The 26,962-nt window shown below is 45.4% G+C and overlaps 1 protein-coding gene and 1 long non-coding RNA gene across 3 annotated transcripts in view; one reads left to right on the top strand and one right to left on the bottom strand.

Annotated features, from left to right (window-relative positions):
- The window catches only part of Bcr (BCR activator of RhoGEF and GTPase), a 141,065-nt gene that overhangs the window by 77,753 nt on the left and 36,350 nt on the right, over nt 1-26,962 (top strand). For both annotated transcript variants that reach the window (XM_021732630.3, XM_078038901.1), the window contains exons 3-8: nt 939-1,043; nt 1,476-1,661; nt 7,206-7,313; nt 11,024-11,084; nt 13,024-13,076; nt 15,239-15,379. In XM_021732630.3, coding sequence (XP_021588305.2) covers nt 939-1,043; nt 1,476-1,661; nt 7,206-7,313; nt 11,024-11,084; nt 13,024-13,076; nt 15,239-15,379 — 654 coding nt within the window. The remainder of the gene's footprint in view (nt 1-938; nt 1,044-1,475; nt 1,662-7,205; nt 7,314-11,023; nt 11,085-13,023; nt 13,077-15,238; nt 15,380-26,962) is intronic.
- On the bottom strand, nt 18,304-25,900 carry LOC144375167 (uncharacterized). The gene is made up of 5 exons (XR_013434650.1): nt 25,784-25,900; nt 24,094-24,238; nt 23,475-23,511; nt 21,505-21,635; nt 18,304-18,764 (listed from the first exon to the last, which is right to left on the bottom strand). It is a non-coding gene; the product is annotated as an uncharacterized LOC144375167 (long non-coding RNA).

The raw sequence follows: 26,962 nt of genomic DNA, 5'->3' as shown, positions 1-26,962 counted from the left end.
TGGCTTAACTTCATCCCCTCTTTAAATACAGTCATATTCTGAGGTACTAGGGCTTAGTAATTTGACCTGGGGGAGGCAATAATTCAGCCCTTATCACCATCATAACTAGGATTGGTTCATGGTCTCTCAGGGATGTGGGCTGTATCCTCCGCATTGACATCCAGTGATGCCTCAGCTCTTTCTGGGGGCAGATCTTCATTGGACTTTTAGCAGAGACAGGACAAGAGAGGGGACTGATTTTACTATAGTCTACCTGCAAAGGAGTTCCTATAGGCAAAGTCAGAGTCTAGAAAACAGGGTCAAGGAGCCAGCAGATCGGGCTCTCCTTGGGCAGGTGGCAGCAGCTCCCAGGTCCAGTCCCTTTGACCGGGAGGGGAGTGTACAAGGAGGGAGGTACTGCTGCCCAGTCTTGGTTCTAGTGGGTCCAAGGTTCAGGTGGGAGTGGCAGTCAGAGAATCCAGTTGCGACAGGTGTCAGGTAAGGAGTGGGGAGTGGTGGGCTTGTGTGGAGGTGCCCATGTAGTGGACTTTGATGCCCCCTCTACTTGGTCTCTTCTGGGGCTGCCCTTGGGCTTCCTGTGACCTGTATTCACCTTGGGTCAGAGCTTCCTTTTCCTTTCTTGACTAGGTAAAGATAACTATTCTTTGGTCCCAGGCACAGAGCATGAGGGAAGGAGGCCTTATAGTCTGTTCAGCTCCAAACTTCCCATTTCTTAGTGTGTTGAGACCAAGGGTGGCCCTCAACTTTGCTTGATGACCCTTCTAATTTTGCAGTGACTTTGAGCAAGTGGCTGAATATGTGTCAAGGCTCCTGTGTTTCACTTTTACTTCTACATGGAGCCTTCTCCAGGGGCTCACCCAGAGGTTGACAAGCACCCGCTGCAAGCATCCGTACCCCCACCCCACCCTGGTGCCAACATCTGTTCATCTGTTCTGCAGAGTGAACTGGACTTGGAAAAGGGCCTGGAGATGAGAAAATGGGTCCTGTCTGGAATCCTGGCTAGTGAGGAGACTTACCTGAGCCATCTGGAGGCACTTCTACTGGTGAGGATGGACGAAGGAGGGGCTGACCAAGCATGGTGGGAACCCAAGGGGAACTTCTCTGCTCACCATCCCAGATCAACTGTGAGATCCTGGGGGCACACCTATGGGAGGGTCAGAATTCTATTTTTATAGAATATTGACCTCCCCCAAGGAGCCAGTGGAAGGAAAGCCAAGGGAAGACTTGGTTGTCAAGTTTTAATTTTTTCTGGAGTTTAAAAGTGTGGGCTGGAAATGTAATTAAGTGATAGACTGCTTGCCTACCATGCCCAAGGTCCTGGCTTTGATCCCTGGTGAGAGACAGGGAGAGAGAGAGAGAGAGAGAGACAGACAGACAGACAGATAATTAAAGTATATATCATATAACCACAATATTTTGTAGTTGTACCCATGTACCTAACTAGTGACATGCCCTCTCACTGGTCCCTCTTCCAGCCCATGAAGCCTTTGAAAGCTGCTGCCACCACCTCTCAGCCTGTGCTGACCAGCCAGCAGATCGAGACCATCTTCTTCAAAGTGCCTGAGCTCTATGAAATCCACAAGGAGTTCTATGATGGGCTCTTCCCCCGAGTGCAGCAGTGGAGCCACCAGCAGCGAGTGGGTGACCTCTTCCAGAAACTGGTGAGTGACTTAGAGCATGCTGGGTGCTTATGGCTATGGGGATGGCCAAGTGGAGACCAGGCCTGTCCAGTGACCTATGAACATGTGTTGTAAGGATACCGAGGAGATAGTAGGAGTGAGTCTGGAGTGCATCTCAGTGCCTTGGATGCCAAAGTTCAGATTGTGGTGAGGGAGAGGCCAAGAAAAGCATGTCCCCCAGCTAGATCCAATGAGTGGGGCATCCTTCTATCCTTTTTTTTTTTTTTTAATCTGCTCTATTTTACTTGAAGTTCCCAGTCTCCAGAGTGATCTAATTGCCTCTTTGAGGGCTCCTGGAATGGAATTGGTTTTGTTACCCAGGAAAGCAGGACTTATACATTGGGCAGAGGATGAATGGAGGCTGGTCATTGCCTGGAAAGGCAACAGTGGGGACAGCAGGTGGAAACAGAGTGGGGCTTTGTTATACAATCAGCCCTCTGTGTCTGTGTGTCCTACATCCACAGATTGAACCAACCAAGGATTGAAAATATTCAGGAAAAAAAATTGCATCTGTACTGAACATGTGGAGACTTTCCCCCTTGTTATTATTCTGTAAACTATATAGTATAACAACTATTTACATAGTATTTCCATCAGATTAGGTATTAAAACAAACCTAGATGATTTAAAGTATACAATTTTGGGGGCTGAAGGTATAGTTCAGTGGTAGACTGCTTGCCTAGTATGTAGGAGACCCTGGGTTTGATTTCCAGCACTGCAAAAGATAGGATAAAATAACAAAATAAAATAAAAAATAAAGTAGTTGCATGTGCCTGTAGTCCCAGTTATTTGGGAAGTAGGAGGATTGCTTGAGCCTAGGAGTTTGAGTCCAGCGCGTGCGTGCGTGCGTGCGTGCGTGCGTGCGTGCGTGCGTGCGTGTTTTAAAAAAGCAGACATGGAGGTGTAGCTCAGTGATAATATGCATGCTTAACATGTACAAGGCTCTAGGTTCAATCTTTAGCATCAAAATTAAATAAGACATACAGAAAGATATGGGTATATTGTATGCAAGTATTATGCTACTTTATTTAGTTAGGATACCCAGGGATTGTTGGTATCCTTAGGGAGGTCCTGGCACCAGTATCCTGTGATTACAGGGATGACTGTATTTTATTTCATTTTTGCAATTATGTTAATTAAAGTCCCTTGAATCATTTGGAGAATAAAAAGAGAAGATGGCTTAGGGAGGGGAGACTTGGGCATTAAAAATCAAGGTAGTGGTAATATTGCCCTCAGGCACTGAAGGAGGCAGAGAAAAATAATCAACCCAGGACATCTGTGTAGTGCTAAGCTCCTGCAGGCAGCTGTTCTCAGAGATTTGAGGCATGTTTAATCTAGAGAGGTTCCTTTTGCAGTGACATCCTTGTATCTTGCAGGAATCAGGACACATCCTAGTGGACAGGCTGGAGAAATGCAAGAGAGAATTGGTTTATAACTGGGATCCCTGGCAAAGGAGTGTGGACCATGGCACAGCCTCATGCTGTCAGGCCACCCATTGCTGATACTGGCCAGGCCACAGCCAGGATAGTTACTGGGTTCCAGTGCACACCTCACCCAGACACAGATAAGGTAGACCTTGTCCAAAAGGAAGAAACTATGAAGTAGCCCTGGCATGAAGGAGCCAACTCTCTGAGAAGGACTGCAGGATTGCTGTTTGTCCTCCAGTGTGTGAGGTTCTATGATGTGTAAAATGACCTCTTTCTGAGTCTCACATTGAGGGGACAGGAGGAGGTTGCAGGAGAGAGTTCTACATGTAAGAATTGCTCAGCAAAGATGCTACCCACCAGCACAGGGAGCTCCCATCCTGGAGGACCTACTAAAGGCAGATGCTGGTCAGGGTCTAATCTGTTTATAAAGATATCTGACACTGATTCTGGGATTACCTGGGCCTCCTGTGCACATACCTGGAACATTCTGGAGGGACACAGTCCTTCAAGGGCAGGGGCAGCCAAAGGCTGGACTCCTCTATTGTACACAGAGCTTTTCTGAGCTGTTTAAATACCTAGCTAGAACAGACTCTGGCCTCAACTTGGCAAACATCTAGGCTAAAGTATTCTCCAAGATGTGGCTTTCCTGTTGGTGAACCCCTTCTGCACCACCTTCGGCTGCAGACACTCTGCCCTAAAGGCTGGAGCCAAGGCCTTAGGGACAGACCAGTCACTTGTTGGTTCAAATTCTTGCCTCTCAAGGCTGCTTTCCCCACAGCCAGAGTTCAGAAGGTCGTGTTTTAATGCAGGTACCCTTCATCTTTGAAGTTCCTTCCTGCCATTTCTTTCAGTATAATATGTCAGCGGTTTTAAACCTAGGGGATTGGAATCAGGCAGCAGTCCTCCACAGAAACAGAATCATGTTGTCGGAAAAAATTCACAACCAGCTCTTTCCTCAAAATAACATTCCAAAATCACTCGGAAACTTTTTTTGAAAAAATGTAATAATCCATGAGCCCTGGAACTTTAATTTGGAAAGTTTCCTCTAGTATCCCTGGTGTCCTTGAGCCACCTTCCTGCTTCAGATGTTGCAGCAAGAGGGACCAAGGCTGCAATGGGACATCATTTCTTAGTCACCGTGTTCAGAATATTCACATGCCTTCAACCTGGGTTGAGTGGTGACTTTGTAAGGACAGGCAGATTCTGCCCTGCTCTCAGCCCTTTCAGACCTCAGCAAGGATGATGCAGCATCACTCTCTTAGGCATCCCAGCTGGAAGAATCCTAGGACTCAAGGAGTTTGCCATGCCCTGCTTCAGCTCTGTTGTCTCCTCCTGAGCCCTGAGGCTCATGAGCTACATCTGGGAGCACAGAAAGCTTGACTCAAACCCTGCCTTTACTGCCCTTCCTGTGAGTCTGCACTGCAGCTCATGCCCACTATGCAGGACTGAAATTTTATCAGCTTCATTTTGTTTTGTTTTTCTGATCATTTCAGGCTTACAGAAGAGTTGCAAGAATATTACAAAGAACTCTAGTGTAACCTTCACCCACATGCACTGATTGTAACATTTTTAGGACATTAGCCTTGTGTCTGTTATGCATGCTGCATGCACACACACTTTTTCCTCTTTTATAGTTTGAGAATAAGTTGCAGGCTTCTGCCCTTTTACCCCTAAATACTTCATTGTGTTTTTGCTAAGAACAAGGACATTCTCTTCCATAACCCACAGTACAGTTTGTCACATTCAGGAGATTTCAGATCATTGTGACATTATTCAGTATGCTGTCCCAATGCAAATTTCCTCCAAGTTAGTGATCAAGTTCTGTATAGCTGTTTTTGCTGTCTGATTCAGGATCCAATCCAGGATCACATGATGTACTTGATTGTCATGTACAGTTCTTTGGACTTGGCTTATCTTCCATGACTTGATTTTTTTGTTTTGTTTTTGTTTTTGTACGGGAATTGAGTCCTGGGGTACATCATCACTGAGTTCCATCCCCAGACCATTTTATTTTTATTTTTGAGACACAATTTTGATAAGCTGCTGAGGCTGTTCTCCAATTTAACCATCCTTCTGTCAGTCTTCCAAATCACTGGGATTACAAGTATGTACCACTGCTACCAGGCCCTTTATTTTTAATTTTGAGACAGGATCTTGCTAAATCGCCAAAGCTCTCAAACTTGCAGTCTTCCTGCCTCAGCATCCCTAGTGGCTGAGATTATAAGCATGCCCCTGAAGTGGCTTTTTATTTTTTATTTTTAGTTATCAATGGACCTTGATATTTGTTTATTTATCTGTATGCAGTGCTAAGGATCAAACCCAGTGCCTCACACATGCCAGTGCTCTGTCACTGAGCCACAACCCCAGCCCTCAGCTTGACTTTTGACATTTATTGAAGGATGTAGACCAGTTTTTCAGATGTTTCCTCAGGAACAGATTCAGGCTCTGAGTTTTGGTAAAGAGCAATATCACAGCAATGGGGATCTAGCCTTCTCGGTACACCCTGTCTGGAGGCATCGTGCCATTATCAGTGCAGCTTGTTTTTTGTTTTTGTTTTTGTTTTTGTTTTTTTTTAGCTAAACATATGGAAATGAATTACTTGAGACTTTTCATACCTAGAAGAGGTGAGTTCCTTGGGTAGAAAGGAAGAGAAGACTTAAAAGGGTTCTCCTCCTGAGATACTTTAGACTCTACTCTGCAGTCTTTTCTTCCAGAAGGGTATCCTGATCCTGCCCACATTCTCTAAAACAGTGCCATTGTTCTCCATCCCTAGCCTGCCTTGACCATTTGCAGTTGTATGTGTCTGCTCACTTATTTATCATGTGCTGTCATATTAGAACACCAGCTGCAGAGGGTATTCCTATGTCTGATTATTCATAACTATGGGGACAGGGGCTCAAGCAGGGCCTTAGTTTCAACGTAGGCTCTCAGCAGCAAAGGAGCCCAGAGGAGGGAAAGAAGACACCCTAGGTCTTATCATTGTACTGGAGGAAGAACCTGGAATTCGAGTATGCAGCAACTTCTCCAGGGTGTTCAGGAGCTGAGCAGGACATCCTCTGGCCCTACTCTTTCCTCAGATACTCCATAGTTCTCTGTGCTAACACTATAGGGAACAGAGCCAGAAGATCAGGCCTGTTTTAGCCAGGGGCACCTGGTTTACCCAGTATCTGGAATTGTCATATGTATAAACATAAAATTTAATATAAATGCAAATCTATGTGGAAATGAAATTTAAGTTTGATATAGAACAAGTGCCAAGAACAGCAAATGCTCAGGCTTCCTGCTCCTGGTCAGCTGCAGTGGCCTGGGTGTCTCCTGAGTCTTTCCTTACTCTACCCAGGTCTGGGTTTGCTGGTCCCATGTGAGGACTGGTTTCCTTCTTGCTGTCTCTAAAGATATCATGGGGCCTAGAGAAAAAAGTGAGGGCTATACACTCTCACTCACCCACCTATGGAAGTCAAGGCTCAGTTGAGTATGCATCCGATCAGGAGGCTCAGTGAGGAAATACCTCTCACCTTACCGCTAGCAAGTCTCCCATCTGCCACGTGTGCAGTATGACACCTGTCTACCAGCCAGATGTGGGATGGGTTTGAGTCTGAGCTAAGTGTTCCTTATCTGTCTGAGGGGATTGGACATGAACAGAACACCATGGCCACCAGGGTCTACCAACATCCATGTCCTCCTGCAGTCAGAATGAAAAGGTGCCATCCACTCGGTCTTATCTGCTGAGAGAGAAATGCTTGTCCATGTTCACTTACTCCTTCAAACTTAAGCTGCTACTCATAATACTGTCGAAGTGAATGGGGTGGGAGGAATTAGAAGCTCTGGAAGGAAGCCATTACCTGCTCAGGGATGTGAGTCACTTCTCAACATGTCATTTTAGGAGAGGGAAGCATGCTCAGTGGGTGGGGAGGGGAAGCAGGTGGGAAGGAACAGCATGGAAGAGCTGAGGTTTCTGCAGCCTGTGCACTGTCTGCTGTACCTGGAATTTCTCCAGAACTGTATAGAAGAGCCCAGTCTTCAGAAAGATGGGGGGAAATGGCATATGTCCCACACTTGTCCTTCACTTGTCCCAAAATCTCTTCCTTCCTCCCTGCAGGCCAGCCAGTTGGGTGTGTACCGAGCCTTTGTGGACAATTATGGGGTTGCCATGGAAACAGCAGAGAAGTGCTGTCAGGCCAACGCTCAGTTTGCAGAAATCTCTGAGGTAATGATTATCATGACACTGTATAGATATGTGCACCACCAGTTCCCACTTGTGCCCACCACCTCCCATGATGAGTTGTGGGCTGGTTTTTGGTAGAACCTGACCTGGGAGAACAAAGTGCGCCCAATTGAAGTCTGGTCATGAACCACAGTCCTGAACACAGATGTTTCTGGGTGTGCTCCATCAGCTTCATGCCCAGGATACTACTATAACCAGATAGAAGGAGCAGCCTGGAGAGCACCCCATTCCCTCAAAGGCCAGGGCCTTATTCCAGGGGTCAGGAAATTTATTTGGCTCATAGTTCTAAAGTCTGGGTAGTCCAAGAGCTTGGAGCTGCATCTAGTGAGGGCCTTCTTGCTGCATTATAACATGGTGGAAGTCATCACATGGCGGGACAGAACAATCCTGCTAGCTTAAGTCTCTCTTCTTAAAAAGTCACTAATGACTTCATGGGGGCTCTACCCTTATGACTTTCTATAATCATAATTACCTCCCATTAGCCCCACAATTTGGTTCATGTATCATGAACTAATTAAATTTCTAATACATGAACTTTTGAAGGACATATTCAAACCATAGTAACCATATTACCCAGACGCTCTCTTGCACCATCTGTCTGCAGTGAGTAGTTTCTATAATTTTGTCTCTGTGTCTTATCACAGGAGTCCTGACTCTGTACCTTGTTACTGGAGACTAGCTGGGAGTTGTCCTCCTCTGCTCCTTTTCTAGCCTACCAGCAACCATGAAAGCTGGGAACGTTAAGGAGCCAGCACAAGGGAGTGAGGGCTTGTATTGCTGTGTCTGTAGATGCGCATGGGAAGGAAAGCTTCTGGTTAGAACCATACCACCCCATGTGTGGGGGAATTGTGGCCTCCCTCTTTGCATTTAGCCCCAGGGAGTCTGCAACTTTAAACCATGGAATGTTGTTAGACTCTCAAAAGAGCCTCTCAGATACAGAGAAGATGAATAGGACACCCAGGAGGCTGATAGCCAAGTCCAGAACCCAGCAGCATCCCTGCATCTCCATTTCTTCAGATACGATGGGAAAAGGCAAGATGCCCTGTCTGAATCTCTGCAGAGCCAACGGCAACCATGAAACAGTCCTCTGCTGAGGCTTGTTGTCACTCTTGCCTTTTCTTATGATTTTTTATTCATTTGTTTGTGGTACTAGGGATTGAACTCAAGGCTTTGCACATGCCAGGTAAGTGCTCTACCACTGAGCTATATCACCAGCCCTCACTCTTGCCTATAGATACTTCCCAAAGCTCTGACTTGCCTTGCCCCCCACCTTTCCGCCACCCGCCCCACCACCAAACAAGGATTCTGGTGTGAGAAATGTGGAATTAAAAAGAGAAACAGAAACTAGAAACATGGAATGAGCCTTGTCTGTCTTGCCAAGGGACAACCTTGAAGGTCACACCTGGGCTTTGTTCCAGAGACTTTGTGCCATTTTATCATTTATCATGGGACTGGGTGTGAGGCCCTAGCTCTGACTGTCTCCAACAGCAATAATTTGTGCCACACTGTCCCTCCTACGCCCATAGGGTGCCCCAGTCCCTGCCCAGTGCTGCAAGTAACAAGATCTGCATGCCTCAAGGCCTCTGTGCTTCCTGCTAGCCTATTCCCCCTAAAGCACTCAATCCATTCTTTTCTTCTCCTTTTTCATTCAATTAGCAAAACCCCACACTCTATCAGCTAGAATATTTGCACCAAATTTTAAGTGACCTTGATAAATTTGAATCGGACATTATGACCCTGTGTGCCTATATGATTATACAATCACTGAATTCTATACCATGTACAATCATAAAAATGAGAAGTTATACTCCATTTATGTATGATGTGTCAAAGTGCATTTTACTATCATGTATAACTATTTAGAACAACAACAACAAAAAGAATTGACTCTTAAAGAGCATGCTACAGTTAAGAAGCCCATTTCAAGTCCACCTGTACAGGTTTCTACAGAGGAAGGAAGAAGCCATGGTGGGACATGACCTAGGGAGGTCACGTGGTCCCCCTGAGGTCTTCAGTGAGAATCTGAGCCAAGGCTGAGATGCAAGGAGTGGGATGGTGGCTTGGTGCCTGCTGGAATCTGGTGCTCTTTGAATCTTTGTGATTCCCAAACCATTGAAGCAGCATCCATGCTGTTTTTCTGTATTTCAAAAATGATCCAGAGAAATTGAAATGGCCCAAAGAGAGCAAAATCAAGCTCAAGAAAGAGGAAGCAGCAGGCTGTGTGGTAGTATGGGGAACTGTGTCTTGGGAGGTCAGTGCTTGGGCAAGGGATCAGAGATTCACACTCAAATACAGGGTGGGGAGAGGTCAAATACAGGGTAGGGGGAGGGGTAACGGTTCTTCATCTTCTCCTGGGACCAGTGCTAAGCGTGAGTTAGCGTCCAGTTACACTGAAGTTGTACATTCTGGGTTCTGTGGGACACCAGCTTCCAGACAGTAAATAATATGAGTTAGATGAAAAGGGTTTCTGGAGCCAAGTAAGTTTGGGAAATGTGGGGTTAAACCAAACTCTTAAGGCTCCTTGTAGCAGGATATCCCAGAGTTTGTGCCTTGCCCCATGCAAGGGACATGTGGAATGTGGGGTGCCTCCCAGGCTCATGTGAGCTCAGCACCTAGTTTTTGCAGAGTCTCTTGTTGAACTTTCACACCCCCTCACATCCTTTGGAAACTGCTGAGTCAGACATAGGGAGGAACAGTCACTGCAAGGGATGTTAAACTCAGGAAAGGTACCAAAGTGCATGATGGGTTTTGGCTCCGGTGAGCTGGGAGTCACTATCTTACAGGCCTGGGAGGATTCCTGCAGCACAAGAGGTTGGGAGAGCAATCCCAGAATCCTTTCCCAACTCTTTGGTGGGTTATGCATTTATTTACAAGCTTAGTACTAAGATTCCTCACAACTGCTTCCTGGGGATGATTTCAGGGGCATGGGGATCATTTATCCTCATTTCTCTTAGCACATTAGATCAAATCAGTGATCCTTTTCAAGCAGCTGTGTTGAAACATGGCCTATCCAGTAAAAGCCCTGCTCTCTCTACAGGAATCTTACCACCTTATTTTAGAGCAAGTACATTTGCATATTTTAGCAAGTATATTTATACATTTCCACCCAAGAGGGTGGGTGAAGCACCCGGTGTAAATATGGATAGTAGCAGGCCCACCCTGGCTGATGCCAAACCAGAGTGCTCTTCTGAATGGCCAGCTCCCTGCATGCTGTTGAATTGCTCCAAGAAAGAAGTTTGCTGTGTTTACAGGCTTATCTGTATCTGAGGTTCTCACCAAGGGGTGATTTTATTCCCGAAGAGACCCTTGGCAATGCCTAAAGACATTTTCGGTTTTCATAAAAGGAGGCCAGGTATGTTAACTACACCTACAGGTGGAGACCAGGGATGCTGCTCAGCCTCCTGCAGTGCACGGGGCTGCTGCACAGGACTGGGAATTCCAGCCCCAAACATCCACAGTGCTGAGGTTGAGAAATCCTGTCCTAAGTGTCTGGGGCATCCATGCTCTGCTTGCTCATGGGTCACAATCTGGGTTTTCATTCAGCTTCTCAGAGTGTACTGAGGTTGCTGCATCTGGGGTTCTTTGTGGGAAGAGAAGGCCATGCTTTCTGTCAAATATTCCTGACTGTAGAATTTTGTGCCACTTCCAGTCTGCTTCAGCCATCTCTTGTAAGCACATTCTTTTCTCTACAGAACCTGAGAGCCAGAAGCAACAGGGATGCCAAGGACCCAGCCACCAAGAATTCTTTGGAAAGTGAGTTGTTCTCCATGCAGGGCCTCTTTGTGTCTTCATGGGGATGGTTACTGGAAAAGCAGAAGTGGTGCCTATTTGGGTCTTCCCCTTGTGTCTTCCCTGTTCTGGACCTCAAATTTGAGAGATGAGGAAAGAGAAGGTCTGACTATGGCAGGATGGGAAGGATGTGGTCAGGACCAGTTTGCCACCAACGGTAGCAATCAGGAAAAAATTATAGGAGTCAGCAAGCACCCACAAACTAAGCACTACTGGGCATTTAAAATGTGATCATACCACCTGTGATGACATGGCTGAGGAAGAAGGATTGCAAGTCCAAGACCAGCCTGAGCAATGTAGTGAGATCTCATCTGAAAAAATTTTTAGATACCATTATGTCATGCCCAGTGGCCCTGTAAGAAGAACTTTATTTTTTTCCTCTTTCAAGTGAGATATTAGCTTGGCATTAGAAATAAAATTAGATATTAGTGCATACTTAATCCCAGCAACTTAATAAGCTGAGGCAGGAAGATCACAAGTTCAAAAAGCCACCCTCGGTAACTTAGCAAGGCTCTCAGCAACTCAGTGAAACCCTATCTCTAAATAAAATACAAAAATAGGGCTGGGGATGTGGCTCAGTGGTAAAGCAATCCCCAGTGTACAAAAAAAAAAAAAATGAGATGTTAGTTTATTTCCTGTTGCTCTGACTACCACAGATCTGAGTGATTTATAAAGAATAAAGGTATATTTGGCTCATAGTTCTGAAAGCTGAGAAGTTTAAGATCAGGCAGCCATATCCATTGAGGACTTCTCTAGAGTCCTAAGGTTGCATGGGACCTCCCATGGAAAAAGAGTAAACGTGCCAGAGAGCACTCATTTTGATAACAAAACTATCCCTCAGCAACCCATTAATTCTTTGAATGGACTAACCTGTTTATGAGTACAGAGCCCTCCTGACCCAATCATATCCCAAAGGTTCCACCTGTCAAATACAATTAACAGGTATAATTTAGAGGATTAAGTTACCTACCCATGAAATTTGGGGCACACATTTAAAACATGACAGATGACAAAATGGGTATAAAACATAAAATAGCCCAAGTGAAACAAAGGTTCTAGGTTGCTGCGCAGGATTTAAATCCAGAGTGATTGGGTTCCCAGGGCTGTGTTTAACCTCTGCACTCTGATTAAAAAGTGGAGTCAAGAATGGAAAGTCATTTCTTGCTTTTAATTGTTAGGACAGTGTGAATAGTTTGCTCACTCACAGAGAACAGCCCGTGTGGTGTCAATCCCCAGAGCTTACTTACTCTCTATCCCTGCTGTGAATAGCAGTTTCCCTATCTGTAAAATGCCCAACACTGATTGTGGGAGTCAAGAGAGGAAATGTATGTGTCAGAAAACACCTAAGCATCTATGCTCGTGCTGTTGTCTGAGAAAAACACAGGTGGCCAAGGCTGGTTGGGACTTCTTTACCACTAAAGGTTGGATAAAGCAGGTTCCCATCTCAGAGCACCTGTCAGACTGAGAGCTATGTCAGCATCATGTTGGCTCCTGCCCTCCTCAGAACCAGGCCTGCAAAGCATCTAGGCATGACATTGAGAGCAGCATGCTGGTCTACTCCCAGGGTACCCTCTAGGATCAAGAACAGATTTCCATCCAGGATTGGGGCCCTCATTAACCCCAGGTGGCAGGAGTATCAACACTGAGCCTTTTTGGATGTTGTCACCAAATAGCTGAGGGTTGGGCCTGACCAGCAGCTCCAGACTCTGTATTTGATGTCCTAGACTTAAAGCTTGAGCGTGGCAGACAGGTGCTCTGGATTTGCCCTCATCACTTGTGCGGAGGTCAGGTGGGGCCTGTAGAGGTTGGGGCTGCACCATTCTCCCTCCCCTTTGCAGCACTAGTGGTTGAGTATCCTGCTTTCACCAGGTGTGATCATCTCACCCTGCCTGTCTCTCCACAGCCCTGCTCTACAAGCCTGTGGACCGGGTGACAAGAAGCACGCTGGTCCTTCACGTGAGTCATATCTTAGAAGCACTGCAGCTGCCTCCCAAGTTGGTCTGGGCATTTTCCCTGTCCTCATACCCAACTAGGTGTGGCCTTCTTACCTTGGGCCCTTTGTTTCTTCTGTCCTGGGGCTGACACTTACCTTTTGCCCACCCTTCTACTCCCAACCCCTTCCTCTCCCACAAACCTTTTTTGAGGTTGCAGAGATGAGGGGCCTCTGCTGTCCAGGGTCTCACAGGATAGGATGCTGGGGGAACAGAAGCAGGTTCTCCCACAGCAGGGTGGGAGCATCCTGTCCCGTATGGACTGGGGCTTGAAGATGGAGAAGGCAGTAAAGTGCATGAACTAAGATTCCAAAATAAACAGAGGCTCTGTGCATTCTGAAGGCTGTGGGAAAGGAGCAGAGGGAGATCCCACCTCAGTGGGGAGTCAATAATGGGGTTTTATGAATACTGAGAAACAAAACCAGAAAATAAAAACAATCCAAGTCCTACTGCCTAGGAGACCCTATTAGTATGATTTATAAGTTTCACATACACTTGAAAAAACATTTACAACCAATTCATATAAGTGTGTGACATATTCATTTCCTTGCCTGCTCCTTCCTGGCAAAGGAGTCTACCACCAGAAAGATTATATGCATGAGCTAATAGACATGAACATCTCTTTTAATTATGCAGAAGGTATTACATTTTATGTGTTTCACACTTTGCGCTTTCTCATTTAATACCACACCATAGAGGTTGTTCTACTTTAACCCAAGCAGCTATGCCTTATTCTTTTTTTTTTAATTAATATTTTTAGTTGTACATGGACACAATACCTTTATTTTATTTATTTATTTATATGTGGTGCTGAGGATCAAACCCAGTGCCTCACACATGTCAGGCACTCCACCACTGAGCCACAACCCCAGGCCCTCCTCATTCTTTTTTAAGCTGTGTAATATGCTGTTGACCAGATGTTTCATAATTTCTTACCATGCTCTAATTAAGAGTTTTTGAGGGCTGGGGTTGTGGCTCAGTGGTAGAGCACTCGGCTAGCAAGTGTGGGGTCCTGGGTTCAATCCTCAGCACCATATAAAAATAAATAAAGGTATTAAGTCCAACTAAAAAATAAATATTGTTTTAAAAAGTGTTTTGAATGGAGAGCCAGGCGCAGTAGTGTACGCCTATAATTCTGACTATTTGGAGGAGGATGAGGCAGGATGGTGACTTAAGTCTTAAGAATTCAAGGCTAGCCTGGACAACACAGCAAGATTCCATCTCAAGGAAAAAAAACAACAAGGTTTTGGAATGGGGGGAAATGTTATGCAGTTCAGAGGCTCTGGCAGATAACCTGTCAGACTAAGACATTTCAGTCTGCCCCCTTGCTGTGATTGATCCAGGACCAAGTGTGCACCTAGCCAAGCATCATGGTAGGGAAAAACTGAATCTGCACCTGGCGGGGGGGTGGGGGGGTGGGGGGGTGGGGGGGGGTGCTCTCATTGCCAACCCAGGTGCCTTCCTCCTATTTCATCTCTCCAGGTTCTCTTTGCAAATGGGATTTGGAATCTAAAGGGGATTATGTTTATCTGAACCAGACCTTGAGCAGAAATGATTTGTATTCCTAGCAGAGAAGGTGTCAGTATTCTCATCTGAAAAAGCCTAGACTCTCATCTAAAAGAGGAGGAGCCAGAAGGGTCATGGGCTTTCTCCTGTCCTTGTATAGGCCAGGGATTCTGGGTCAAAACTGAGTCTGCTCCTGAAGGAACATGTGGCAATGTCCAGAGACATATTTGGTTGTTACAATTACAGAGACGGAGTGCTATTGGCATCTAGTATAGAGGCCAGGGGTGGTAGTAAATATCCTATGGGATACAGGACAGCCCCCTACCACACACCATAACAAAGAATTATCTGGTCCAAATGTCAACAGCACCAAAGTTCAGAAACCCTACCCTAGAACCTTATAGTGGAAATTCCTTTTGGCTTTGTACAAATGGCATGGGTTTCTTGGAGTGCCGTTTAGAACCTGCTTCTGGGATGGTGTTCTACAAGCACTAACTGCAAAGCCCAGGCCCTTTGAGAGAAATAGCAGTGACACCTGAGGAGCCAGAAGCTCTGAGTTAACACCAAATGTGGGTCCATGCCAATTCTGCTCTCTGACTCAAATCTTTCCACTTGGGGCAGGACTTGCTGAAGCACACCCCTTCCAGCCACCCTGATCATTCCCTGCTGCAGGATGCCCTTCGCATCTCACAGAACTTCCTGTCCAGCATCAATGAAGAGATCACACCCCGACGACAGTCCATGACAGTGAAGAAGGGAGAGGTGAGTGTGGCCTGGGGGACACACAGGGCCAGACCCAGAGTCCATCTTCAGCAAATGGCTTAGCCCAATACAGGAGACATGTTGCCCTTGGTGCTCCCTGATCTTAGCAAGGCACAACCTAGTTCTGCATGTGAGGCTTTAGGGTGAAGTTGCAGGGGTGTCCCCACATGCTCTACTTCCACCAGACAGCATCAGTCACCATCTCTCAGCTGCCTCTTTCTTTTTCTGTCAAGTTACATCCAGAGCACCCCATTTTCCTCCCTCATACTCTTGCCAGTTTAGGTTCTCCTCCTAACAGACCAGGAGAAAGGAGGATAATGTTTTGTCTGTCTGGACTGTGTCTCCTTCTTCCTGGGTTAAAAAACACTGTTAACACCAGATATCAGGATTTAAATGAGGGGGAAAAGGGAGGGTAGCCAGGTGTAGTGACACACTTCTGTAATCCCGGCTGCTTGAGAGGCTATGGCAGGAGGATTCTAAGTTTGAGGCCAGCCTCAGAAAACTTAGCGAGGCCCTAAGCAAGTGAGTGAGACCCCCATCTCAAAATAAAAATATAAAAAGGGCTGAAGACGTAGCTTAGTGCTAAAGCAATCCTGGATTCAATCCCTAGCCTCTCCCCCCAAGAGAGAAAGAGAGAGAGAGAGAGAGAGAGAGAGAGAGAGAGAGAGAAAGAGAAAGAGAAATGGAGGAGTCCATAGTTTTTGTTTGAGAGTGAAGATAGATGAAGAACTTGATGTCTTCACTGGAGGCTCATCTCTGGCAACCACTTATGGGCATTCTGTTTTCACAAGTCATCAATAAGCAGACATTGGTTTGTGCCCTTGGCATCTCTGATCCTTCCTGGAAAGAGCCTAGCTTGTTGCTGGGCAGGTTACCCCAGCATGGGCAGCAGCTAGTGAGGACAGCTTAGACATGCAGGCCAGAGAGCTGGCATCTAGCCTGAGCTGAGTGTTCTTTATCAGAAATGGCATTAAAGAAAGAAGAGCTGACTTGTGGGCTCTGGGGTATTGTGCAGGGACAGAAACCTGTGTCAGGCCCAGGCTCCTCTTTACTTCTGGTTCATATGCTAATTGCTCAGTGCTCAGGCACCACAGGAACTGACTTGCACAACCCACTGGGTTTCTTTTCTTTCTCCCATCTGGCTGGAGGCTGTTCTTGGCCTTATCTTCCATACTCCTCTGGGAAGTGATACCCTATATTGCTGATCTAAAAGCTCCCATGTATCCAGAGTCTAATCAGGCTTGACTCTTAGCAAGGAGTTTGGTCCAATTTTCCCTGGTGGACCTGGCCAGGAAAGACCAGAGAGGAGGATGAACCTGTCCCCTCTGCTCCACTCTCCAGGCTTGTCCAGGTCCTAGAATGAGGCACACTTAGGTCCAGTCCCAGCATCATGAAGTCTGACCTACTAGGTGGCCTGGAGCTTCTGACTTCTCCCTTTGAATCTGTTCCTGTCTTTAGAGCAGGATGGGAACATAGTCCCATCTTCCTGGGCACCGGGGCCCTCAAAGGGACATGATTTATGGAAAGAGAAGCATATGGAGATACTCCTGGCCATGTCAGTCAGCTCTGAACCTATTGAAGGCCAAAATGAATCTTTAGCATCTCCCAAAGGGAGAAGTTGAGCAGGGGCTCCCTGCCTGGTTGTCCAATGACTAGAACCTAGGGGATGTGGGAATCTGATCTTGTCTTTTGAAACAACAATGGGCCCTGCCCCTGGTTCTCTCCCCTGGCCAAGGGCCATCAAAGGAGAGAAAAGCCTATGGCTTCCTATTGGCAGTCCACCAGATCTAACTAGATGTTGGATTTGTGTCTGCTAAGATTCCATATGCTGGTTGGGTTCCTGCCCAGCGTGCCCTTACTTCCTGGAACATCTTCTCTTTCTGTTCTGCCAATTCCTTTATGAGCACTCTGCCTGGTAAGTAAATGCATGAGCTTGCTTGGCCCTTGATATGGTTCCAACTCGGCTGCCTCTGACTGCCATTTAGCATACCTGGAGAGAAATATTTAGATCATTGGAATCAACTGCCTCAGGGAATTATAGACAAAGGTATTGCCTGGGAGTTAGCAGCCAGGCCCTCATTCCTGCATCTGTCCTCATAATCCTTCTTCTGGGCTACCCTACTGCCAGGGTCCCAATGACCAAGCAGGAAATATTTAGGTGCTGAACACTTCATAAGGGCAGGGACCTTAATCTGTGTCTTTTCCAGCACCTAGCCCTGTAAGGACATTTGCTTATTGAGGAAGGGTCACTTGGATGACCTGCCAGAGGGAGAAAGGGATTAGCAAGCTCTGAAAGGTTGTGATTCTAACTTTCATTCAGAACTGTCTATCAGTGCCTGTTGAGGGAGGGGACTTGATGGTGCTAAGCTGGAATGTGAGACAGATGACCACTCGTGTATCCCTGATCCCCAGCCATGCCAGGACAAGACATTGTTAATCAGTCTTGCTCTCAGACTCTGAGCATCCTCCTCAGTGTACTTCCAGGCTGCCCAACGGGTATGCACTCCTTGATGCAGCAGAAATGATGCCAGTTGAGCAATCGTCCAACCCAGGTTTGGTCCTCACCCACTACTTACCCATAGAATTGATTTGGGAACACCTTTTTTCTTCCCCATTCATTCTTTCTGAGGACAGTTACTCAGGGCCTGTGGTCCCTCCACTGGGTTGTATCAGGCTAAAAGCATTTTTTTGTTTTTTTGTTGTTGTTGGGTTTTTTTTTTTTTCCTGATTTGTTGTATATGACAACAGAATGCATTACAAATCATGTTACATATATAGAGCACAATTTTTCATATCTCTGGTTGTATACAAAGTATACCATTGGTGTCTTTATACATGTACTTTGGATAATCCTATCCATCACATTCTACCATCATTTCTAACCCCATGCCCCCTCTCCCTTCCCCTCCTACCCCTTTGCCCTATCTAGAGTTTGTCTATTCCTCCCATGCTCCTCCTCCCTACTCCACTATGAAACAGCTTGATGCTGGTTGTTTTAATGAATCATAATAATAGCTATTATTTATCAGGTGGTGAGTATGTGCCCAATACTGTTAAAACACTTCATGAACTAGATTTCTTTTTTTAAAGTCATGTTTGTTGAGATATAATTTATATATGGTACAGTTTACCTCGTTTAGTTTTATAGTTATAAGAATTTTGTTAAGACAAATATAAAAAATGACAACATATATGGTATATAGTACTACCATTAAGATACAGAATATGTTACCTTGTTCTCCTTTACTTCTTTTTTTGTAAAACAAATAGAGATGGGGCTGGAATTGTGGCTCAGTGGTAGAGTGCTCACCTAGCACAGGTGGGACCCGGGTTCGATTCTCAGCATCACATAAAAATAAAGGTATTGTATTGTGTCCATCTACACCTAAAATAAATAAACAAACAAACAAATAAATAGCAAATAGGGAAATTAATTTTAATATATTTTCATTTAACCTGATGGATTACCAACATAATTTGCAAAGAAAATAATTGTTAGTAAGATATTTATGTTCATTTTCTTTGTCCTAATAATTCTTTGGAATCTAGTGTCTATTTAACACATAGCACACCTCAATTCAGACTAAACACATTCAAATACTGAGTGGCCTCATGTAACTAATGGCTGCCATATTGGCTCCTTTCTCCATCTTTCACCTTTTGATGAGACATATACTGTAGGCTGCATGATAAGTCACCTTGTTATATGGTTTCTTGTTGATTTCCATCAGAAAGGGACACCAAAGGGATGAACTTAGAATATACAAGAGTAGTCCTTATAAGACTCTATTAGACTGTGAGTTGGTTTCTACATGCTTTTGGTGGGAATAACTTCAGTTAGGTCACTTTCTTTTACAAGTTTTTCATAATGGCTCTCTCATATTTCATCTCCTACCTCTCCAAGTTTACAGAAGGAAAGGTACTTCACAAAATTTGTTAGCTACCCTCAACCTTGCCCTTACCTTTATAAATACCTTATTAAACAGTTTTTACTCTGATTGATCTTTTTCATCCTTGAATCTTGAATAATGGATTTTAAATTAGAGTAAAATATGCCTCATCTCATCACAGGCAATGTATATACACATACCAGATTAATTATATATTAAAATACAATATAGAAAATGCTTAAAATTTCAAAGAATATATTTGTATAACTTTGTGAAGAGAATGAAAATGAAAAAAAATAGGAAATAAACAAAAACCTGAAAAATTAAATAATATTGTAGTTAAAATTTTTATGTGTAAAGGGCTGGGGATGTGGCTCAAGCGGTAGCACGCTTGCCTGGCATGCGTGTGGCCCGGGTTCGATCCTTAGCACCACGTACAAACAAAGATGTTGTGTCCTCCGAAAACTGAGAAATAAAACATTTAAAAATTCTCTCTCTCTCTCTCTCTCTCTCTCTCTCTCTCTCTGTCACTCTCTCTTTAAAAACAAATTATGTGTAAAAATTTATCAGAAAGACTTGAAAGAGACATGAATTGTATTGCAGGTTATTTTTATTTATTTTTGGTGTTTAGCTTGAATTGGTTTCTCCTTTGGTTGGCTTTTCCTTTATTGTAGTTTTTCCCTTTGCAGATTTTTATTGTTGTTTTTTATTTCCTTCTCATGGAGTATTTTGCCAAGAATGTTCTGTAGAGCAGGCTTTATTGCTGTAAACTCTTTTAGCTTTTGCTTATCATGGAAGGTTTTTATTTCATCGTCAAATTTGAACTTTAATTTTGCTGGATATAAGATTCTTGGTTGGCATCCAGTATCTTTTAGAGCTTGGTATATGTTGTTCCAGGATCTCCTAGCTTTGAGAGTCTGGGTTGAAAAATCTGCTGAGATCCAAATTGGTCTTCCCTTATAGGTAATCTGATTTTTCTTTCTTGTGGCCTCTAAAATTCTATCCTTATTCTGTATGCTAGGCATTTTCATTATAATATGTCTTGATGTAGATCTGTCATAATTTTGTACATTTGGTGTCTTATAAGCCTCTTGTATTTGATTTTCCAGTTTTCATTCTACATGCTTGGGAAATTTTCTGCTATTATTTCATTGAAGAGACTGTGCATTTCTGTTCATGGTTTCTTTCTATCTTCACTGTGAGGTCAACTTTATTTTCAAGATTTATATTTTGTCTTCATTATCTGAGGTCCTAACTTCCAAGTGATCTAGTCTGTTGGTGATGTTATCTATTGAGTTTTTTATTTTGGCTTATTGTTTCTTTCATTTTGAGGATTTCTATTTTGGCTTTTTTTTTTTTTCAATATCTCTATCTCTTTTTTGAAGTAATCTCTTGCAACTTGTGTTTGCTCTCTTATCTCTTTATTGGAGTGATCGATTTTTGCCTGTATCTGTCACTTAGGTCATTCTTTAAATCTCAAATCATTTTAGTTATGTATATTCAGAACTCCTTCTCTGACATTTCACCTACTTTGCTACCTATGGATTCTATTGTTGTGGTATCTGGGTTTGTTTGAGCACTTTCCTGCCTGTTTCTTCATGATGTCTATGAGTCTTCCTCTCTTACAGTGTAGATCCAATGTATGGCAGCTTCTGCCCTATTGTCTTATAGTGTCCCTATAGGTTACCAATACCTCACTTTTAAGGGAGAGATCAATATTACAGCACTCAGTATACCCAATGTGCAGCCATATATTGGTTAGCTTCTATTTTTACATTTACAGTTTTGTCACTATAATCAGAAATGATGAGTTCGGTTATCTTCTACAATACAGTCAGTAGGTTTGTGTAATGGTTTATAGTTTCTAATGGTAGAAGGGGGACCTGGAGGGTTGGCTGAGATGTTTATGAGGTAGGATGTTAGAATATGGAGGTTTTAGGGTAATCATAAGAAGTTGGCTGTTAGTAGGAGAAACAAGAGATAAGCAACCGTATGCAAGACTCCCTGTTACCTCAGCAACGGGATAAATGTTAGCACCCCCAGTAGAGATACTAGGTGCAGCCAGGCCCACAGGGACCCTGATGATATCTTACCAGGTCCTTATTGTTGTCCCTTGATACAAGTGGTGATATCCCAGTTTTGTGCCAGTGGCAGCCTCAAGTCTATATGTACCCTGTTGTTGGGCTGTGGAGCCACGATTTGGTGAATAAAGAACCCTAGCACAGGGTGACTCACCACATATCTCTGGGCCCAGGACAGGTCTCTCCTCCAGATCTCTGAGCTGCGTGCTGGCAGGCCTCTCCTTTGGATCTCTGGGCCACAGTAGGGCGGGCCTCTCCTAAAAGTGTTTCTTGACCTGTGAGGAACTGCATGGAAATGAGAGGTAATGACTTTGCCACATGGGCACTATCTATATTACAGCCAAGAAAGAATCCACAGGACCCCTCCTCTCAGCCCACTGAGGTGGAGGGGCTGCAGGCTATCTAGAATTTGCAGCAGGACTGAGCTTTGGAAATACCTACTTTTTCCTTTGTGCCAGTTTCTTAGTTTTATATAGAACACTGAATAGCTAGTTCCCAAAAGAAGAAAAGAGCTATACCTGTGAGTTCTCATGATAACACTATCAGGTCAGAGGCCTTCTGCCTTTTATAGATGAAGAACTGTGGTTTAGAGAGATTGGATGACTTGCCTATGGTCACACAGCCACTTAAGTAGGCAAGCCGGGTAGCGAGACCTGTATGTAATCCAAGTATGTTACACTTTGGCCCCTTTTCCTCCTTTATGAACTGATGGCTTGCTTACCCCTCCACTTTTCCCTGCCCTACCTGGAGGCAGGTAGAATCATGAGAAGAATGTGCCCCCTTGGAAGCTTGATGTCCTACCCAAGTCTTAGGTACTGTCTGATGCCCCATCTCCTGCTTCTGCTGGAAGCATATCAAAGTAGGGTGGTGATTCCTTTTCTAGCTTCCCTGGCAGTTTGGTAGAGAGAAGAAAGATGCCTCCATCAGCCTGGGCATTTGGAAGCATTCTCACAGTCACTACTGGGCCTCCTGAAAGGTAACCTATCCCTACCTGCTCATCCTAGGTGGGTTAGGGCATGATAGAGGGACCCAGGTGTCAGCCTGCACAGGGCCAACAGCCCAACCTGACACCAGTTATGGTTCCTATCATCTCATCATCCTTTCCATCCATGTCTCCTGGCTCTAGAGCTGTGCCCTTTTTGGAAGTGACAACATTACAGGTGGCTTTCTGACTCTGCACTATAGCTAGCCCTGACTGTGCACCCCTGAGAGCTTTGAGCAGCAGAAACTCCCCAGCAGGATGCCCTCCTCAGCCTCTGGATAAAAGAGTCCTGCAGGCACATTTTCCTTCCAGGTCTGGGACCTGTGGATTGGTGGGTAGGTATTCATTTGTTTAGCTGAATTAACTTCACAGTTAGATAACCAGATCTAAAAAGAGTATTACTGCTGGGTAATTTCCCCCACGCGGTTGCTTGTCTGTCTGATATGAGCTTCGCACTGTGTGCTGTTCAGGCTTGGAAGTGTGTGGGATGATCGGGCCTCCAATTCTGGTTCTCTGCCTGGAATCCCAGAGGCCCCTCATGGAAGAATTATTCAGGCAGCTAGTCTGAACAAGTTCTGTAGGAGGGCCTGGGGAATACTGCTGGTGCAGGCTGAGGCAGAAGCACTAGGGGAGAATGGAGGCTTTTAGGTTGATGATTAAAAAGGGATGATGGCTGGAGTTGTAGCTCAGTGATAGAATTCTTGCCTAGCATGCATTAGGCTCTCGGTTTTATCACCAGCACCACCACCAAAAAAAAAAAAAAAAAGGAGTTGGAAAAGCCAAACCTTGTTGGCAAAGTTTGCAAGGAGTACTATGGATAGGACAGTGGGAAAAGACAAGGGAAGAGTGGCACCCCTAGTTCAGCCAAACCTTCAGGATAGTGGTGAGCATAGTCTGTAAGTATTCGCTATCAGTGCAGGAGTCGTAAAGCTAGAGATGTCCCTCAGTTGTAGAGCATTGAGACTCTGGGGATTGAACCCAGAGTCTAATCTTATAGCTACAAAGTCAAGGCTCATGCCATGTCCAGATTTAGACCTTTTCTTTGCCCTTTATAAATATTTGCAAACAGAGCTTAGATTCTTGGCTTATCTGGACCCAGGTTCTAATTCTTACCAGGATCATGGGTACATTTTTTTACCCACCTTTTTCTTTTTTTCCTGTGCAGTGGTAGAACTGGATCTGCCAATGAAAAGGTTTTATAGAATAAGATGAAATGTTTTGGATAATGTTGTCTCCATACAGGGCCTGACACCTAGAAAGTGCTCAGCAAATGTTAGCTGCCACCATTCTTGCTATTGCTATAAATTGACATCATTCTTCCCAGACCCCACACCCCCTACACCCAGCAGGGTCCTGTACCTTCTGAGGCATCTCCATTGAAGAATCATCTTATAATGTGTCACTTAGGGCATAGGATAGCTGGACCAGAATTGGCCATGATGCTTTCTGGGGTCCAGGAAATAAAGCCAGAGAACATACAAGAGAAAGAGATGGGCAGGACCCCTAAGTCTCATGCTGTGGCCTAGCTGTGGAACTTTGTTCCCAGCCTACCTGCTGAGTCCCTGGAGTTCACTAAGGCTACTGAAAGGCAGTGTCAGCCAGTCCCCTGGCACTCAGCCAGCTCTTCGGAGGTACAGGACTTGCTCTGGAAGAGTGGGAGCTGGGTCCACGGCCTCTTCCATGGGCAGAATGTGCCAAATTCAGCCTATACTTGGAGCAGTGCCAGGACCCACCCTTAACATATGACATGTTGGTCCTCACCTCATTCCTTTTCCTTCTCTGCTTCCTCTCCTCTCAGCCTTCACCTGGGCTGTCCTTGTCAACTTTTCTCAGTCATCTGTGAAGGCCTTGTTGATTTGTTTATGATCAAAGAAATTCCTGGATCTGAAGAAATTTTCCATTGCTCCTGTGGAGCCATAGGCTGTGGTTACTATGACAGAGTACCATTGCCTGGGAGGTTTAAACAATCCAGACTGGCCCCAGACTTGTGCTCAAGCAATCTTCCCACCTCAGCCTCCTGAGTAGCTAGGACTGCAGATGGACACCAACACACCACCTAAATTAAAGATATTTTTTTCACCAGTGCTGAAAGCTAGAAATCTGAGGTCAGGGTGGCAGCATGGTCAGGATCTGGTGAGGGCTTTCTTCTTTGTTTATAGACAACCATCTTACTGTTCTCACAGGCCCTTTCCTCATTGCAGGCTCTTTCGTTCTCTCACTTTCCCACTCTCCCTCTCTCCCTCTTACAAGGATACTAATCCCATCACAAGGGTCCTACCTGTATTGCCTCATCTAAACCCAGTTGCTTCCCCAAAGATTGCACTGCTACATACCATCACATTTGGAATTTGGGCTCTAACATATGAGTTTTGGGAGGACAGAGATATTTAGTTCATAATAGTATGCGTCTCCCAAATTGGACTTCACACGGAGGCCTTGGGTGGGCTGTAGCCTGGACTCAGAGTTGGGGGCCTGGTGCAGTAATGTCCTAGTAACAGCTGGAGGAGGTAGCTGCACTAGGAGAAACAAACCTTAGGCAGGAGACAACCCACCTTTTCACGGTGCATGGCAGCCTTTAGCTGTCCACCCCTCAGAAGGTCACAGCCACCTGATATAAACTGACTGGACCTCAGGCTCCTTGTCTGCTGAAATGGAGGTGACTATGCCTGCCTCATGGGGTCTTTATGAGGAGCAGGATAGCTCTGAACATGGTGCTTATAGCCACAAATGCCTCAGCAAATGTTACCCAGTAGTTTCTCTGAGATTCTTTAGGCACACTGTTTCATTTAATCCTTATAAAAATGCCACCAGACAGGTCTTTTTCCTGCCCGTCTTACTTTCAAGGAATGAGACTCAGAGAAATACAGCATGCAGCTGGCATCTTTAAGGAGAAAGGGCACTGTAGGCAGTGAAGGTGCAAATGATCCTGGTCCCTTAACTTGCAGGTGATCCTGACTAGGTAATTTTTGTTGGTTATTTGACAAGGCACTGGTGTCCTTTCCAGCTTGTGTATGTAGGGAGCACCCAGAAGGAGTATTGCCACCTAATGCCTCCACCCTACATCACAGGGGGACACTCCCATCTATACAGAATCACATGGGAAAAACACACTAGGACATGTACACATGGAGAAACCAAGACCCTAACACTAACGAACACTCGTGGGGACACAGGGACACACACACACAGACAACACCCCCCAACACACACACACACACACAGACTCCTATGGTCCCAGCAATCCAGCTCCTCTCATTTGCCCCTCAGATTCTCCAAAGTATGGTGCTGTCCCTGTCCCTGTCCTGGGTCCAGCAAGCTCCCAACTGTCTCTGTCTTTCACCTCTATCTGGTGTGTTTGCTCTTGGAGAGATGCTAAGTCAAAGGGACAGTCATTTCCAACTGAGTGACCTCACACCATCGTTAGAATGCCATGGAGGGTGACCCAGCTTACCTTGCTCGAATCCTCTATAGGACCTGTCCAGGGAGGGAGGGCTGGAAATCAAGGCTATTCTAAGGCTGAGTTTCTGCTCTCCCAGACCCAAGGCCAAGCTGATAAGCACTTCTGAGAGGGACGTCTCCAGGAAGAGACCAAATCTGCATGGACCTCCCCACTCTATGCTGATGCTGTGTGGGCTGACCCACTGATAGCTTAATGACCAGTGTCCCCCACAGGAGCCTCAGTCCTGGGAGGGAATGGAGGAGATGGCACAGGTGATGGTCTGAGAACTTTTGATACCTAGTCAAAGGGGCAGGACCTTGCAGACCCTCTTGCTGAATCACCGTTGGGTCTTCCTTCACTGCCCTTTCTCTTTCTCTCCTCCCTGGATTATCTGTCTTGGGCCTGTCTTTCCCCTTTCCTGAAACACGTATATACCTCTGCAGGTCTGCTGCTGTTTTCCCGTGGAACTGCTTCACCTTCTCCCTACCCTAGTGTGGAACTTCCATCTGGGCTCTGTGCGGGGTGGACCCTAGGCCTAGGCCTAGGCCTGGTCAGCTTTTTGAGCCAGGGAGGAGGCCCAGGGGTTATGGGTCCTAGATTGAGGGTCAGGGCAGAGGTCTGAGAGGTTTTCATCCTATAAGACTGGCTCTTTCTCCCTCCTCTCCTGCCCTCCTCACCTGCCATTCCTCTCATTCATTCCCTCGATACCAGCCTTCAGCCAGGGTCCAGACTTTCTTCCTGGATTGGCCAGAGTTGTGGTTGGGGCCCATCTATTTTGTTAGGGCTAGGAGGCTGGACCTTTCTTTTGAAGTTGTTAGTCCCTGGGTGGAGTGGGTTTCAGAAGCCAGATCTAGCTTAAGGAGAACATCTCTGATATTCAGGGGAAGCTCCTATAAAAGAACTGTGGTCACCAGCTATCCAGCACCCAAAGGCCTGTTTACAACATGTACCAACTCACATTCCTGGAACAGCCCTTGTAGACAAGGTGCAGTGTAATTGCTGGGACCAGGATCAGTGGGGCTGGTTGGGAAATATTGAGATTCCCGCGGCTTTCGGACTTCTCTTGGAAAGATAAGGTTGCTGAAGGTGGGGTTGGGAGGCATTGGGCGACTGTTATGGTATTAAAATTATAACTCAGGACCAAGTTGAATCTACCCCTTAGAGCTTCTACATGTTTGGAATGAGTTGGTA

The sequence above is a fragment of the Ictidomys tridecemlineatus genome, chromosome 2, assembly GCF_052094955.1.
Source record: "Ictidomys tridecemlineatus isolate mIctTri1 chromosome 2, mIctTri1.hap1, whole genome shotgun sequence".
In the NCBI taxonomy this organism is placed as follows: domain Eukaryota; kingdom Metazoa; phylum Chordata; class Mammalia; order Rodentia; family Sciuridae; genus Ictidomys; species Ictidomys tridecemlineatus.
The sequence above is the reverse complement of the archived record's forward strand: the minus strand, read 5'-3'. Positions and strand labels throughout refer to the sequence as shown.